This window comes from Mytilus californianus, unplaced genomic scaffold, assembly GCF_021869535.1.
Source record: "Mytilus californianus isolate M0D057914Y unplaced genomic scaffold, xbMytCali1.0.p SCAF_3, whole genome shotgun sequence".
Classification (NCBI taxonomy): domain Eukaryota; kingdom Metazoa; phylum Mollusca; class Bivalvia; order Mytilida; family Mytilidae; genus Mytilus; species Mytilus californianus.
The window spans coordinates 94,538,867-94,556,283 of NW_026262679.1; the positions used below are offsets into that span (position 1 = coordinate 94,538,867).

At 33.1% G+C, this 17,417-nt stretch overlaps 1 protein-coding gene across 1 annotated transcript; it reads left to right on the forward strand.

Annotated features, from left to right (window-relative positions):
* The first annotated feature begins 5,270 nt into the window (after positions 1-5,270).
* On the forward strand, positions 5,271-6,620 carry LOC127735493 (uncharacterized). Its single transcript, XM_052245674.1, has one exon. The coding sequence runs from the start codon at positions 5,811-5,813 to the stop codon at positions 6,489-6,491; it is 681 nt and encodes a 226-aa protein (XP_052101634.1). The 5' UTR covers positions 5,271-5,810; the 3' UTR covers positions 6,492-6,620.
* Positions 6,621-17,417: the final 10,797 nt, after the last annotated feature.

The following is a 17,417-nucleotide window of genomic DNA, read 5'->3' on the forward strand; positions in this document are numbered from 1 at the left end:
AATAAAATAAAAATAAATATTATCGTATGTCCACTTAAATAAAATGGATAGTTTTACACAAGCAGAAACGTCCGAGGCACAAAGTGGACCACGAAGAACACTAAGTAACACTATGGTTTACAATAGAGACCAATAGTCTATTTCCATAAAGCGTATTACTTAAAAAGGAGGAAAAAGATGTCTCTGGATTAAAATCAACCATTTTCTAAAGGTTAATGGCCAAACAAGTTGTGTTACAACAGAAGAAATTCAAGAACTTGAAGTTATTGACCTTGGATGCGACTCTTAATTAGACGACGAAGAATATATCTCGTCATCTGTAATAAAATAGGGAAATTGTTTATAAATACACTAACAACCGGCAAAGGTAGACAACAAAAGTTAACAGGGAATCTGATTATAAAAGATGCACGGTCCAAATCAGAGAATTTAACCATGTTAAACGTCAAAATCATAAAGAGTTAAATGAGACCGGGACAAACTTGTGAATAAATCGACAGCTGGCATCAATTTACCAGGGGAACGTAATTTGAGCAAGTTAATTTATATAATGCTGTAAAACATTCTCGTCTACAGACTCGGTAAACAAATGAAGAAAGAGACTGAACTTTTTCAAACACTGAACAACTTTTGATGTAATGAATGTCTTTTTCTTATTGTGTCCTTTTATCCATGATTATCACATTGAAAAGTTGTGTAAGAAACCTTAGTAAAAAAAACTGCAATCTATGTGAAATAAGAATGTTTTAGAGTGCAATACTGCAATAAACAGTTCTAAGACGCAAGATGATTTTTTTTTTGTATATTTGTACCTTTTAATGAACTATATTCATTAATGAACGGTTCAAATTCAGGGGAAATTAGAGAAAGAACAAAAAGATAAATCATGAAGAACTGGACTCTCACTCTGTTAGTTTGTCAAAAATTATGTGTCTCCATCTACACTTTAAAGTCATGTGGTTTCAAGTTTAGATTGCCGTCTTACCTCTCGTATTTACAGAATACTCATGACATCACCTTTGATCAAACCCTTTACCGGTCAATGAAGGATTTAAATTAGGTCATTATATAAACAACATAACTGAGAGGGCGATGTAGCAGCTTGATTAATTGAGAAAACGTTGGAAACCTGGCCTGGGATCCTGGCTCACTGCTCGACGAAGTATTAGATTGGGTCAGGATGTCAGGCTAGTTGGAAACCGAGTGGAGGCAATTAATGTAGGTCACAGGAAATTGTTGTTATTTTGCTTCTCTTTAAAGTGTATACACCGTATGGCGTCAACTAAAGTCAGCACATGCCGAGAAGCACAAGTTGCTACTTTTCAAATCCAATACATACATTTTACGTTGAGTTATATCAGATATTTCCTGCAGCTGGCCACAATAAACGAAAAGGTTCAATTGACTGTAAAATTTCAATGACGGGACCCTTCGTTCATTATATAAGTAGACATTTTTAGGTACAGATTTGGAAAGAATAGCGTATTTGTCTGAGTGATGCCTAGAATCCCTTCTGGTTGATTTGTTTCTAAACACGTGAAGCAGAATCTACAGAAAGAAGAAGTTGTCCGTGTTAGTATTGTGCATACATTTAATTTAGGTACTTGCAATATGTATATTTGTCCATTTTTGTTGGTCCGTACACATTTCAACCTCTAGTTCCGACTGCATGGGGTATAATATATGGTCACTTGGAAATTCTCCCATCTGTCAGTAAAATCAATGCTAACAGGGACGGGAAAAAAATTCAAAGCCACGTCCGTTTGAAATTGGTACGTTTAATCAAATATTTCATGTAGGGACAGTGCCACACTCTCTGCACGTTAGAGAAACCTAACAACTTTTTGAGCACTAAAAGAGTTGCCTATCCAATTAAAATACCCTAATTTTCCAGTAGTGGCAGTCAAAATTGTCAACCCCTAATACCGATGGTACCACTTTGCAGATCTATGCATAGTCTACATATCAGATTAATTGTTCGTGGTTTCCAGACACGTATCATTAAATACCAGTACAGGAATACACAAAACGTGTAAAACACTGAATACTTTATAGTACAGCCCGAAGAATGTCCTCAGATTTGAGGGAATCTCAAATTTCACAACTGATTAGCTTCACAGTTTGAAGTCCTTGTAATTTATATATCACTCTTCCCAATAAACTGACCACAGATGTTACACATAGGTTATCTGATAAGAAAGGCAACATTTTGGCATTTTCTATCTTTACTTGAAATATAAACATGATAAATATAAATATTCTTCATAAGATTTCGACAATCTAGTCAGTGTTTTTTTTATTAATCATGTTCAGATACAGTTAAAGGAATGTAATATAAAGTTATGATTTTTTTTTTATTAATTTTCCATTTTTTTAAAATTTAGAATAGATCCATAATCTGTTGTCATTTTGAAGATTAATTTTCATTAGAAATGAATATTCTTTGTAATTTTCACATTAATTTTGATAAAATGTCATTTAATGATAAAAGGAAATTTCCTAAATATTTAAAAGAAATTCTTAATAGAATATTCATCAGGCAAAGACAATTTGGAAAAAGAACCCTCCTTTTTATACGCCCGTTTATGAGAGGTATTATGGCATACCGTTGTCCATCCGTCCGTCTGTCTGTCCGTCTGTCGTCAACAAGTTGAATATGAACTAAAAAACGCTTTAACCAATTTACATGAAACTTTGGTAAATTGTTTATATCTATTGACGTGAGCTCCATTTCGTTTTTTTTTTAATAAATTTTAGATTTTACATTTCCGAGTTATGGGGTTTTATTCATATAAAAAAAAGAGATTTTTGTATTTTCGGACAGTAACTCAAAATGCTTTCACCAATTTGCAAGAAACTTTGGTGAAATGTTTATATCTATTGACATGAGCTCACTTTCGATTTTTTTTATAAATTTCAGATTTTACGTTTTCGAGTAATGGGGTTTTATTCATTAAAAAAAAGGGGGATTTTCAAGTTTTCGGACAATAACTCAAAAATGCTTTAATCAGTTCTCATGAAGCTTTGGTGAATTGGTTATTTCTATTGACGTAAGCTCCCTTTCAAATTTTTAATGATTTTACATTTTACATTTCCCAGTTATGGGATTTTATTTAAAAAAAAAAGGGTGATTTTCCAGTTTTCGGACAATATCTTTAAAGTGCTTTGAGCAGTTTTCATTAAACTTTAATGACTGGTTTCTTTCTATTAAGAAATCCTCCTTTTACTTTTTCATAAATTTCTGATATGACATTTAGAAGTTTATATTAAACTTTATTTTTTGAAAACGCGACAGGCGTATCATGCGCTCATGGCGGAGCTGTTTATTATTTTTGTGTTTAATTTTCATTTGAAAACATTCTTTCATATTTCAACATATTTTCTCTTATTCTAAGCATTTGATCTCACTCTTTTCAATGCGATATAACAAAACATTTTCATTAAAGCTAGGGACTGATTATTTATTTTCACAACTATATTTATAATATTCGAAAACATACAATTTTTAAATTATTTGTTTATTATAAATAATTCATGTATAGTCAAGTCATTATGTACCATTTAATCAGAATTAATTATTATCCTCTGCAGAAGTGAATCTTCTATATTCCCCAATGCATATACATGTATTGCATACATACACAGTATAAAAGTTTGGTTGTAACTAAGGCTCTTTTAAAAGTATTGGCAAACATATTTCGCCGAGCGTAGCGAGGCAAAATTTTTTTTGAAGGGTTTTTGAACCGCTGAAGGCCCAAGAAGCTATAGAACAAATGATGCAAAATCATGCCTTCTGGGTGTTCCCAAGACCCTTTCTTAAACTGAAAATGCAAGTTCTGTTTTAATAATTTGATGACAATATTTTGGTCTTAAAGCAAAATCACGTTATAGATTCAGTGTAAGACTTAAGTTTCTAGGAACAACATCAAAAGACAAATATGCATGATAAAGCAAAAATGTAATTCACATAGTTAAGTCTGTGGCTGCTGTGTTTTTTAAACTCATGATCAAGTTAATAATAAAATTACTAAATTACAAAATGAATGCAACACTAACAGAATACAGAAGGGCAATCAATGAACAAAAGACAAATAAATAAGAAACATTGATCCCGAAAAATCAGGGGCTACATCTGAGGGAGAACAGAACTTGCTTATTGCAAGGCACTCACGGTGAACACAATTTGATATGGAGACAAGCGTTTGGTTTTGAAATTTCCTACATGAGGCATTTGTCTCAATGTAGTTACGAACCTGATTTAATAAAAGTGAGGTAAGTGTTCCTGAGACAATTAATCTTAAGTTAAATGAAACCAATTTTCTGACATTTCAAGTATATTTAAATAATACTTATACTTTTATTATTAAAAGATATGGGAAGTGTTTCCCGATTTTTTTTTTTGGAAAAAAGATTAATTTATGAAGAATCTGTTGCCATCTCATACTTTCCATTAGACCTGCTGAGTTATTTATTTTCAATACATTGCAAGTCAGGTAATTTATTTTCACACTACCACAGAACAAACCATTTATTTTTGTGATTATCAAGGCTGAGTTATTTATTTTCAAAATCCTCCTGCCCCCCCCCCCCCCCCCCCCCCCCCCCCCCAGAATATCAAATGGTCGTCCCCTAAGTGAAATCAAGTATAGTATAAGGGTCGGACATTTGGTTAGTCACTTGAAAAGACGATTGTTTTGTGGGCACAGATATCGGTTGCCTTGCAATATACATGTATACGGACTATTCAAAGATTAATAGCTGAGCAGAGAGCATGGCCCTCTATATAAATACAAAACTGAAAGGCCTCGGATTAAACGTCCCAATTCTCGGGGTTTTGGGCGGTAGAAAAATGGAATATTCGGGACATGAGCATTTTTCGCGGACGGAATATTCAATTTAACCTGTTTCTAAGCAGGCTTTATTTTAAATTTCGCACAGCATAGTCGAAAGAAAAAAAATATTGACCTAGGCGTGTCCCTTTACAAAGAGTCGCCATTTAATTTGTCTTTGGTATACTATACAAGCCACATTTCAAGTGATTCTGAAATAAAAATCAGAATACAAACTTATAACTTCAAGAAGTTTTGCATAAAGAGAAAGAAATAACAGATGTCTTAATGAACACATTCAACCTTGAACCAGGTAAGATTTATGCACATACAATGCTTACTTTTGTTATTTTTCAATTTATCTAAATCCAATCATCTGTATTCACATGACATCACAATAAGTAAGCGAGACGTTTGTGACACAATAGATTAAACCCCCGGGATATCAAATGAAAAACCAGTTATGTATATGCAATCGTTATCATAATATGAATGTTATACGAATTTAAAAATCTACATTTATATTAAGTAGTTTTCTTTGACACTGCTACATTTTACTAAAATAAAGAAATCAGCGCACCTTCCATCAAGAAGAATTCATTTGAGATACCTGGATGTATTGTGACCTGATCAAAAGACGTGTCATCGAACTGTGTGAGTTGTCCTAATTTAGATTTGAAGAGAAAGTATTTGGCCTCGTAAATTAATGTAGCGATGATAAAGCTGCACTCGAAGTAAATATAAATATTATTATATTTTGATTACCGAAGTGTATAATAATCACCAGCACGCGTATATGCACGTCTGTAGCAATCAACTTCAAATTATCTAAAGCATCAGGAATGCTGTCTTATCGTGCTTGATTGTTCATCTGTTTAACATGTGGAATTACTATCATCTAAAGCATATAAATAGTATCGTCTGCTTTGCATCTGTTTACACACAACAATTTTTGGCAAGGAACTAACAGTAACGATCAAAATGGCTGAGGAAATTGAATTCCCGTTCAAAGTTACTGACGGATACCTCGGGCCGCAGGCGAAATTCTTCCCGTATGGATTGGCGTGTTTGTCGCATCCAGAACCAGTTCTAATATTGGACACTAACAAGTTAGAAATTGTTATTGGGACTTCCGAAAAGACAAGATTTACTACAAAATTTTTGCAAGTTCAACCGAAAAAGGAATGTAGTCAATATGTGTTCACACAAAATCAAGGATCGGAATACCATTTTACTATTGCTGTTCCTCATACTGGATGGTACAAATTCCAGATCTTTGCACTGCCGTCATCTGAAGCTGGACCAAACATGATAAATGTCTACAACTACATACTACACGTCCAACAAGCGAACCACTATGTAGAGTCTTTTCCAAAGCAGTATCCTCTCTGGAAGCAGGAGGGATGTTTCGTGTATGAACCACATATGATCTTGAAAGGAGTCCGAGAAGTCGGAGTGAAGTTTCGATATTTTATTCCTAAGGCTGTTGACGTCCAAATTAAAGTTGGGGACGACTGGAACCCAATGGAAAAGGTTGAACCTGACATTTATGAAGCTTATTTAGATTTTAGCAAAGGATATCCAAGTGGAACGAAAGTGAAATTAAATGTAAAATTTGGACGGAGCAGTAAATATGACATTTTGTTGGAATATACTATCTAGACAACCTATATGGTTATTTACTTTTTTTATAAATATGCTTGTGTTTGTTTTTTGGTAAGATATGTCACAATGTAAAATAATTTATTTTTATTTAATAGTTAATTTATATAAAACAAAACTATCTTTTCATTGCTTGTTTTTATTATGCTGTCAATACTCATTTTCGTTTCATCAAGAAACAAAGTAAGAGAAGGGCAGCTGCAAGTTTGTGACCTTTCAACACTATTTGATTTAGCCTGGCATCCTGACCCAATCTAATACTTCGTCGATCAGTTGGCCAGGATCCCAGGCTATATTTGATTTTGGCATAAACCAAAGCGGACGAAATCCGACTTTTGATACAATAAAACAACCATTACTCATCAAGCACATATGATCAGTAAATAACTGTCGTTTTTGTAGCTTGAATGATCGTTTGTTTGTTTGTTTTTTTTTTTTATAAACTCAAATGTAATGTTTAAAAGACTCAAATGTACCGGTTCCAATACTCACTGTTTGTAATTTGGCAATATTAACGTTAATCTATATTAATGGTCCAAGTAATTGATATGCTTAAGGGATCATATATAAGTCGTACAAATGGGTACCCAAAACTGAGAATGCTGGTTTAGCCCACAGTGTATTTTTACCACAATGCATTTAAAGATGTATTTATTGTTATCTATTCATTTATAATGAAAGTTACTTATGATGGGTCAAAATCGCTGGTTCAAATCACAAAGGACTGTTTCTACCAATTGCCGACTTCCGGCGTATTAAAATAGCTTTCTATACCAAAATAAAAGCAAAAAGATAACTTATTGTTAAGAAAAATATTTAGGCAGGTAATGATAGATTGAGAGTTGGACTAAATGTATCATTATATAAAGTTAATCACCGATAATCTCATACATATCAAGTGTGCCTATTCAGCGTGATTAATAGATAAACATGTGTGCCAGCTATTTTCATTATAGAAACAGTGGGATTCCAACGAACAATGGAAAGATGTACTAAATATTGACAACAATTATCTGTGATGAACTTTACACTTGCAAATTAAAGTGTTTTGACATTCCACCAAGCAAAACACCACAATATTCAAACTCATTCTTTGTAAAGACAGTGATCGCGTGGAATCAGCTTGACGACACTGTAGTGCGCGCATCAAGCGTAGAGAGCTTCAAATCTGCTCTCACGCCCCGTCAATAAATCGGCGGCGCTCTCTCAAACCGTTGTATTAAAGCCAGTATTGGTATCGACAACGTATTCATACAGATACAGATACAGAAAGAAAATCTGCTATTTTAAACAACCTATACAAAAAGCTATGTCCGATTAAATACATTTAAGAGTCATGAGATTTCCATTTTCCAAAGTGTTTGGGATCCCTTAACCTTTACACTCTTTTACAATTTTGATTTTCCATAGGTGTGTTATTCTCTGACTCACGTTTTCCTATATGTAAAATTAGTCATATGAATATTACAGCAAATCAATTGAGAAGACCAAACCAACATGAAATTAGAATACTTATTGATTAGAGTTTAAATTACAAATGGAAGAATATTTATTTTTTCTTATAAAACCGTGAAAATCCAACTTAAGACATATTATTAATGGGTTACGACCCCTTTCTGAAAGAGAGTATGCTTGAAAGAAATCAGTTAACAAATGCATGCAATATCTACCCCCACCCCCTTCCCAATAAACCTTAAAGCCAAACAAAAAACAAAACAAAACAAAAACAACAATAATAAAAAATAAACTGTTGACACAGAGATATGTCTCGCCTATCGGCATAAAATTCAGAAAAAGACAATCTGAAGGACGGCAACATTGCTTATCAATTCAGTCACTGGACCATAATCTAGTGGGCAGGGCCTGCAAATGGTCGACAAACTGAGATGTACAGGCAGTAATGTAACTTTATTGAAAATATCGTTGTTTATTGTAAGTAGTTCCTATCAATATAACTTAAACAGAAAAACTTATAAAATTGCTAATTAAATCAAAGTCATTGGACCATGAAAATGGGGCAGGACCTCGTAATAGTCGTCAAAATGATATGTAGTGATAGTAATGCGACTTCATACAAAATATCATTGATCTATCACAAGCAGATCCTATCAAACTAACTTCAGCAGAAAACTTAACATTGAAAATTGCTTATCAAGTTAATTCAAAGTCACTGTACCATGACTTTGTGGGCAGGGCCTCAAAATAGTCACCAAACTGATATGTACTGATAGTAACGCGACTTCATACAAAATATCATTGATCTATCACAAGCAGATCCTATCAAACTAACTTAAGCATTAAAAATTGCTAATTAATTCAAAGTCACTGGACCATGTCCTAGGAGGATGGGCTCAAAATAGTCGTCAATAATAGCAGAAAACTTAACAATTGTTGACGCCGTCGCCGTCGCCGTCAAAGCAATCCCTATGTCTCGCTTTCCACGATTTTCGTCGCAGGCGAGACAAAAACCAAACACACGGCGTAGAATGAATTGCACTTGTACATAAATAAAGAAAAATAATGTTCATTTTCAGGTTTCAAGTTTTGAGGTATATAACTCTCTACGTAGTAAAAACATACTAATCCATGCAGGCTCCGTGTTGAAGGCCGTACTTTGATCTATAATGGTTTACTTTTTATACATTGTGACTTGGATGGAGAGTTGTCTCATTGGCACTCATACCACATCTTCTTATTTATATAAACATTTTGCACAGATAGGTTAATGTTAATGTGTGTGGGTTGTAGAACAAAGTAAAAGTATCATATCACATCCCCTCTTTTCTCCATTGTAACCATTCTCCCTTTTTTGTTGGTTTAATCATTACATACTAAACGGACATGCATCCAGTCCTAAATGATAAAGAACAGGAATTGTGGGGTAAATATCAAAGAGACAGCAAACCACCAACACATATATATAGAACTAAAAACACTGAATTTCGTTCAAAATCGAAGACGTCAATATGGCTTCTTTAAAAATGCGTTGCTATTAACTTTCACCAGGAAAGCCATATCCAACTTTTGAAAAGCTAACGATGTATTAGTAAACGGAAGTTGTACAACTTAAAATTGTCCCGAACGTGTCAGAAGATACTTTTGATGGTCGCACATGACTCAAGACAATAAGTGAAGGCATAATAATTAAACAGGCAATACGTTCAACGATTCACTACGACCGACTTCATTTTTATCGCCTCCAGAAGTTACTATCGCCTGCCATTTAAATATAGTTGTACATGTTAAGGCTGTGGTACAGGTTTAGTGAAGAACTGAGAAAATGTCACCTATTGTTATGAAAATAATTGATTTAATTTTTTACAATATTCATAGAAGTGATAAGCAGTATTTCTTATTCTAATTATTTACCGTATAAAAAACGTTGAAATTATATTATTGTTGTATTAACTTAAACGTCTCTTGCTTTGTCGTAGTACATCAACTAACAGATTCCATGTCTGTTTAATGAAATGAGTAAACACACATTAAATATCTGACCCGCGGCATGCAAAACATTTTTTTTCTGTAGCATACATAAAGAAGAAAGTCCCCTTTGGTCTCATATCAGATATGGCGACAACGGGATTATAGCAATTCCTTTGCTACCGTCTTTGATCTAGCACCTGCGTTGGCCCATAGTTTTGTTTAAACAGAGGTTAATGTTGCTTTTGGTTTTATTTTCCAGAGTTGTATTTTGTGCTTTTCTTCTTTCAATATCTTGAGTTGTTTTCACCGAAAACAGTGTCAGTCGGTCCATGCTTCCTCCAAGAAAAAGGTGTTTTATTTTCATCAAATTATCACATGTGGACTTGAAAATGGGTATTTGCTGATTCGTCTCAAAGCACGCAGTATTAAAAAGTAAGAGCAAAGACTAGTCTACTCGGATTAAAAATAAATCTAGTAGGCGTCATGTTTACCCTGCTAACTTGAAAATTCAACTAAGCGTGTCGGTCTAGTATAAAGCAGGGTCAATATTCATATTCATAATCACAGGTTCCTGTCTTGATATGCAAATATTGCATAGGGTGTTAAATGCCAATCCATCCGTCTATCTAATCACAGGATATGAATCATCCAACGTATTTAAAACAGGAGTAACAGAGTGTCATGAGCGGAGCGGAGCAGGAACTGATCCTTCTGGGGCATGTGCACACGAGTTAACCGCAAGTTTTTAGTAGGTTTCGCGTAGCCTATTCTTTAGTTTTCTGTGTAGTGATTTGTGAAATGTTCGTCTTTTGGCCATGGTAATTTCGGTTTTTCTTATGCAACTTATGGTTCAGTTTGGTTGGCCCATTGGTATCGTCTCCCAATTATGTTTTAGTAATGATTTTTCTCATAAATGTTGACAAATTGTGTTATCTACACGAGCAAAAATCTTCACTATCAAAAATTACATAAACACAATGCTACACTAATCTGCAGTCGAATATTTTTAATGATATAATCAGAATTCTTATTACACTTCAGATAAGATGCTTGAATACGTTTTTATACGACCACATAAATTTTTGCGGCCGTACAATGGTATGATGCTGTCGTCGTCGTCCGAAGACATTTGGTTTCAAGACAAGTGAAATCGTACCACAAAAGAAAGGTTGGGATTGATTTTAGGGATTATTTTCCTAAATGTTTAGTAATTAGTGGTAAAAAAAACAGGTCTTTTCCGTGTTTCAGGACAATTACTTGTGTATCATTGAAGTGTATGGATCTTTAAGAAATTGTACCACAAGGTTCCATACCTCAGAGGCACAGGCTACAGTTACCCGCAAAAAGTAACAATAAGAAATAATTATTGTTACCTTCGAGACTAATTGCCAAGATGTATTTCCGGAGAGGGACCCGATTTCCTACGGAAATTGCAGGTAACAATAATTATTTTTTTTTATTATTACCCGCAAATATTTTTGAAAATGTTTGATTTGCGAGCAATCTGTGAAATTAATTTAAACAATTAAATTTTGATATAAAATCATTAACATGATTAAACTTCCAGATATATTGACCAATATGACTTTCATTTTTATTAAACAACTCACTTTTGAGCAAGATGTCCAATTTGTGGTCGGTGAAAAGTTTATATATTTTCAAAATGTAAAAGATAAACTTCAACAATTAAATTCAAAATTTGTTCAATTATACAGAAGGAGTTCTTGTAAAATAGGAGCACCGTCTAAAGCAAAAAAGAGATCAGAAATAAAAATTTAATTTATTCAGAATTGAAATATTCATGCATTCATGGTGGCAGAAGTTTTCCTCCGAATCGGAAGGATCCCGTCAAAACGGAAGCTATGTAATCATTTGTTTTATGTGTACGTCTACTGAAATTTATGTATTTAATCACATCGCGTTATGGAATAGCAAATTCATTACGAGTAATGGATCAACAGAAGAAGGACATAGCAGATTGGAAATGCTTAGTGTGTGGTATTGACGTCCATATATATGAATGTATAGTTTGCAACAGATTTCTGGAGTGGTACCATCTAAAATGTGTTGGCCTCAAAATGTCACATAAGGTTACATACTGGTTGTGCAGAAGTGCCACCAAAATAAATAGCTATAATCGTGACTTCTTATTATGTATAAACGTTTAAATTATCATTGCTACATTGTATGTTCATTAAACAATAATCTATTCATATACACTTTTTTCAAATATGTAACCGAAGTCAGTCCGAGGTTGCTCTGACGTCCAAAGGCTATTTGCCAGACAAGCTGGGGCCGTGGGTCCCAGGGTCCCAGCTTGTCTGGCAAAACAGCCGTCCCACGGCCCCAGCTTGTCTGGCAAATAGCCGTTGGACGTCAGAGCAACCTCGGACTTACCGAAGTATACAGAGAAATGACACAGGTTGAAGACAGTACAAAGCATTCCGATGCAACACACTATTTGCAAATGTAAAAATTTTGAGGATAATAATAACTGCAGGTAACAATAAAAAGAGGCTGTCAGAGTGACAGCAAACCGGATTTCCTGCAGAGGTCGAACCCTGAACAGTTGAGCAAGTATGGACACTACATTTAAGCTTAAAACAGCTCTGAATTTGGATTGTGATTGAATATTTGACACAACATAGGTTTGCGACACAAAATGAATGTGGTCAAAGAACTAGAAAAATTGAAATTGGACATTTACCTATTATGGTCCAATATCCAAAATCTAAGTACATTGTTAGAATCAGCATATCAAAGAACCCCAAGAATTCAATTTTTGATGAAATCAAACAAAAGTTTAATTTACGACCCTTTGGACCTCAATGTGGACCAATTTGATAAAGGAGCCCACAATCCAAAATCTCTAAATACATGGTTAGATTCAGCATTTCGAAGAACCCCATAAATTCAATTTTTGTTGAATCAAACAAAGTTTAATTTTGGACCCTGATTTGGACCAACTTGAAAACTGGGCCCAAAAATCTAATATTTAAAAACAGGTTTAGATTCAGCATTTGAAAGAACCCTATATATATTTAATTTATGTTGAAATGAAACACAGTTTAAATTTTATTCATATAATTTTCTGTTCAAAGGGAAATAACTCAAACTGAATAAATTATAAACCCATAGTTCTCTAAGATTAGAAATGATTTAACAACTATTTTCTAAAATAAGATATAATGTTACACAATGTATATCTATTTTCAAATTATAATCAAATATAATTAATAGTACCAAATATTTTTTCTTTCAGTTGTCATAAACTAATATAATTCTGCAACTTATCTATCAATGTTAACAACTTTATCTACATAATGTAATGTAATGAAATATATCCTTTAATAAAAAAAGATTATTATCTAATTAAAGGAGTTCACTTCATCAAAAAAAAATTATATATATGGCATTCAGAAAATTAGTTTATATAGAATAACAAACAAACCTACCACAAAATTCTTCAAACAATTTACCAAAGAAAAGAAAAAAAAATCCAAAATGTCATTTATCATCAATACAATGTCTTTTAAAAATCTTTTAAAAAATGAGTTATTTCCCTTTGAACAGAATGGAGTAACTAATAAGAATTTCATAAAAAATTGAATTCTTGGGAAAGGGCTATAACTCAACAACGAGAAAAGCTAAAATCGTGAAAATTGAACTTGACCTTCATTTAGTCACAGGAAAAAACATATCTAAATTTGAAAAAATTTCATAAAAGCATTTTCATGTTAATGAACGGACACTGTTTGGCAGCCACCCGCCCGCCCACCTGCCGTACATCCCCCAAATCAATAACCGATTTTTCCTTCGAAAATTACGGTTCAAAATAATTTTACTGTTACCGTCAATTTCCGTAAGAAAGTGGGTCCCTTTCCGGAAATACATTTCGGCCATTAGTCTCGGCAGTAACAATAATTATTTCTTGTTGTTACTTTTTGCAGGTAACTGTAGCCAGTGCCTATCTCACTGTACAAATCCTTGCTCCAAAGGATAGTTGGGATTGATTTTGAGGGTTGTGGCCCAAGAAAAAGGGGCAAAAAACAAGGATTTTCTGGTTTTCGGACAATAACTTGATTATAAGTGTATTGATCTCTATGAAATTGTACCACAAGGTTCCATTTCTAATAAGTTGTATAAATTGCTTATTTCTTGACCAGTTTTGATGGGGTTTAATTTAAAGTCTTGAATTCTTGTGATTTATGATGAATTCAACTGTGTTTTTGATTTTTGGCAGGTTTTCAAATTGGTTCACATTAAGGTCCAAAGGGTCCAAAATTTAACTTAAATGTAGTTCTAAGGGTTCTTTGATATTCTGAATCTAAACCTGTATTTAGATTTTTGATTTTAGACCCAGTTTTCAAGTTGGTCCAATTTGGAGTCCAAAATTAAAGTTTGTTTGAGTTTAACAAAAAATGAATATATGAGGTTCTTTGATAACCATGTATTTAGATTTTGGATTTTGGGCCCCGTTTTCAAATAGATCCACATTGAGGTCCAAAGGGTTTTAAATTAAACTTTGTTTAATTTCATAAAAAAATGAATTCTTTGGGTTTTTTGATATGCTGAACCTAACCATGTATTTAGATTTTGGATATTGGACCATAATAGGTAAATGTCCAATTTCCAATTTTTAAGTTCTTAGACCACATTTATTATGTGTCAGAAACCTATGCTGTATCAAATATTTATTCACAATCCAAATTCAGAGCTTTATCAAGCATGAATGGTGTGTCCTTACTTGTCCCAACTGTTCATGCTTCGACCTCTGCAGTCATATCAAGCTGTGCCCTGCGGAGCATTTTATTATTCATGGAATTATAATGTTAGAAGAATCCTCTAAATCTTCTTCACTGTATGACCTGATTCACAACTTCAGACTTAATAAGTTCTATTTGCACTGTACATGTATGAAAACAACAAAATACTTATGTTTAGTAGCTAAGATACATTATAAAGTTATGATAAATTATGATATAACCTGAAAATAGCAACATTGGAAATTCAATAAATCTCTAGGAGGTATATAAAGACGCATTACATCATGCCAGTTTTTCTTTCATTATTTATGTAATTATATGTAAGCTATAAAGATTGATTGATAGTTGATTGTTTGAATTCCAGTCATAAAATATTTTATGCATTTGCCAGACAAAATCTATTTTGAAGTACAGTGATTCAATTAGTAGTATAAAAAGACTATGATTTCATATCTAAATTATCTAATACTTTGATCTTGTTTTCAGTGACTGAAATTATTCTTTTATACAATTTTATATCACATTATTATTTATTTGTGCGTTGGCATTTTTTTATACCAATATAACTTGTATTCGTCAATTTCATGTTCACAAACTTTGAATCTTTAAGATCTTAATATAGCACATAAGCCTTTATTGGCACATCTCTATCCACAGAATCAAGCAATTATATACTAAGCACAATAGAAATGTATATATTTTAATTAAAGTTTGAGATACAACAATCATAAAAACAAAATATGTCCATGGGACACAAATGTCCCACTATATAATGTAGGGAGGGGAAGAATCAGTTGTTTCTGAAGAAAGGTTTGGTATTTGATTCAGCCTGATTTAAGCAGTTTAAGCCTAACAAGAGGCTCACAAGAGCCTGAATCGCTCACCTGTTATTTTTTTTGCTTAAATCTTTCATCAATGATTATTTTTGCTTTTTACCCATATGTTCCATTTTACCCATAGTGTCTATGTTTCTTGCCGTACAAGGAAATAAAATACAAAATTTATACTAGATTCATTTGTGAAGATTTTTAAAGTTAAAAAACATAAAACAACTTGTGTTAAATTGTTCTTAAAGGGCAATAACTCCTTAAGGGGTCAATTGACAATTTTGGTCATATAAACTTTTTTGTAGATCTTACTTTGCTGAACATTTTTGCTGTTTACAGTTTATCTTTATCTTCAATAATATTCAAGATAATAACCAAAAACTGCAAAATTTCCTTAAAACAACCAATTTAGTGGCAGCAACCCAACAATGGGTTGTTCGGTGTGTGTGAAAATTTCAGGGATGATAGAACTTGACCTTTTGAACATTTAACACCATGTCAGATTTGCTCTAAATGCTTTATTTTCTAAGATTTAAGCCAAAAACTGCATTTCACCCCTATGTTCTATTTTTAGCCATGGCGGCCATGTTTGTTGATGGATCAAAATTTCGGATACAATTCATAAACTAGATTCCTAAAGGAACATTCATTCAAAAGTTAAGAAGTATTAGGCACAATAGTTTCAGAAGAAAAGATTTTTAAATGTTAGCAAACTTGATGAACACATTTCGTAAAATTGTCTTTAAAGGGCAATAACTCCTTAAGGGGTCAATTGACAAATTTGGTCATTTAATTTTTCTGTAGATCTTACTTTGCTGAACATTATTGCTGTTTTACAGTTTATATCCATCTATAATAATATTCAAGATAATACATGTAACAAAAAACTGCAAAATTTCCTCAAAACTACCAATTTAGTGGCAGCAACCCAACAATGGGTTGTTCGATTTGTCTGAAAATTTCAGGGCTGATAGATCTTGACCAATTGAACAATTTTACCCCAGTCAGATTTGCTCAAAAAGCTTGAGTTTTGGAGATATAAGCCGAAAACTGCATTTGACCCCTATGTTCTATTTTTAGCCATGGCGGCCATGTTTATTGATGGATTAAAACTTCAGATACAATATAAAAACTAGATATCCTAATGAACATTTAGATGAAGTTTGAAGGTATTTGGCTTAGTAGTTTCAGAGGAGAAGATTTTTAAATATTAGCAAACTTGATGAACAAATTGTGTAAAATTGTCTTTAAAGGACAATAACTCCTTAAGGGGTCAATTGACAATTTTGGTCATATTAAACTTTTTTGTAGATCTTACTTTGCTGAACATTATTGCTGTTTACAGTTTATATCTATCTATAATAATATTCAAGATAATAAAAAAAAACTGCAAAATTTCCTTAAAACTACCAATTTAGTGGCAGCAACCCAACAATGAGTTGTTCGATTCGTCTGAAATTTCAGGGCGGATAGATCTTGACCAATTGAACAATTTTACTCCATGTCAGATTTGCTCTAAAAGCTTTAGTTTTTGAGATATAAACAAAAAACTGCATTTGACCCCTATGTTCTATTTTTAGCCATGACGGCCATGTTTGTCAATGGATCAAAACTTCGGATACAATTTATAAACTAGATACCCTAAGGAACATTTAATTAAAGTTTGAAGGTATTTGGCCCAGTAGTTTCAGAGGAGAAGATTTTTGAAATAGTTTACGACGACAGACAACGACAGACGACGACGACAGACGACGACGGACGCCAAGTGATGGCATAAGCTCACATGGGGCCCTTTGGGCCCAGGTGAGCTAAAAAACTGTACAAAAACTATTATTTGTAAGTTACTATGAATTATATTGCAACTCCATTTTAGAAACAACCATATGAAACATTTTTCAAATTATCAA

Bases quoted from the DNA above. Each gene is read 5' to 3' on its own strand.
- LOC127735493 (XM_052245674.1), top strand. From the start codon at position 5,811: ATGGCTGAGGAAATTGAATTCCCGTTCAAAGTTACTGACGGATACCTC.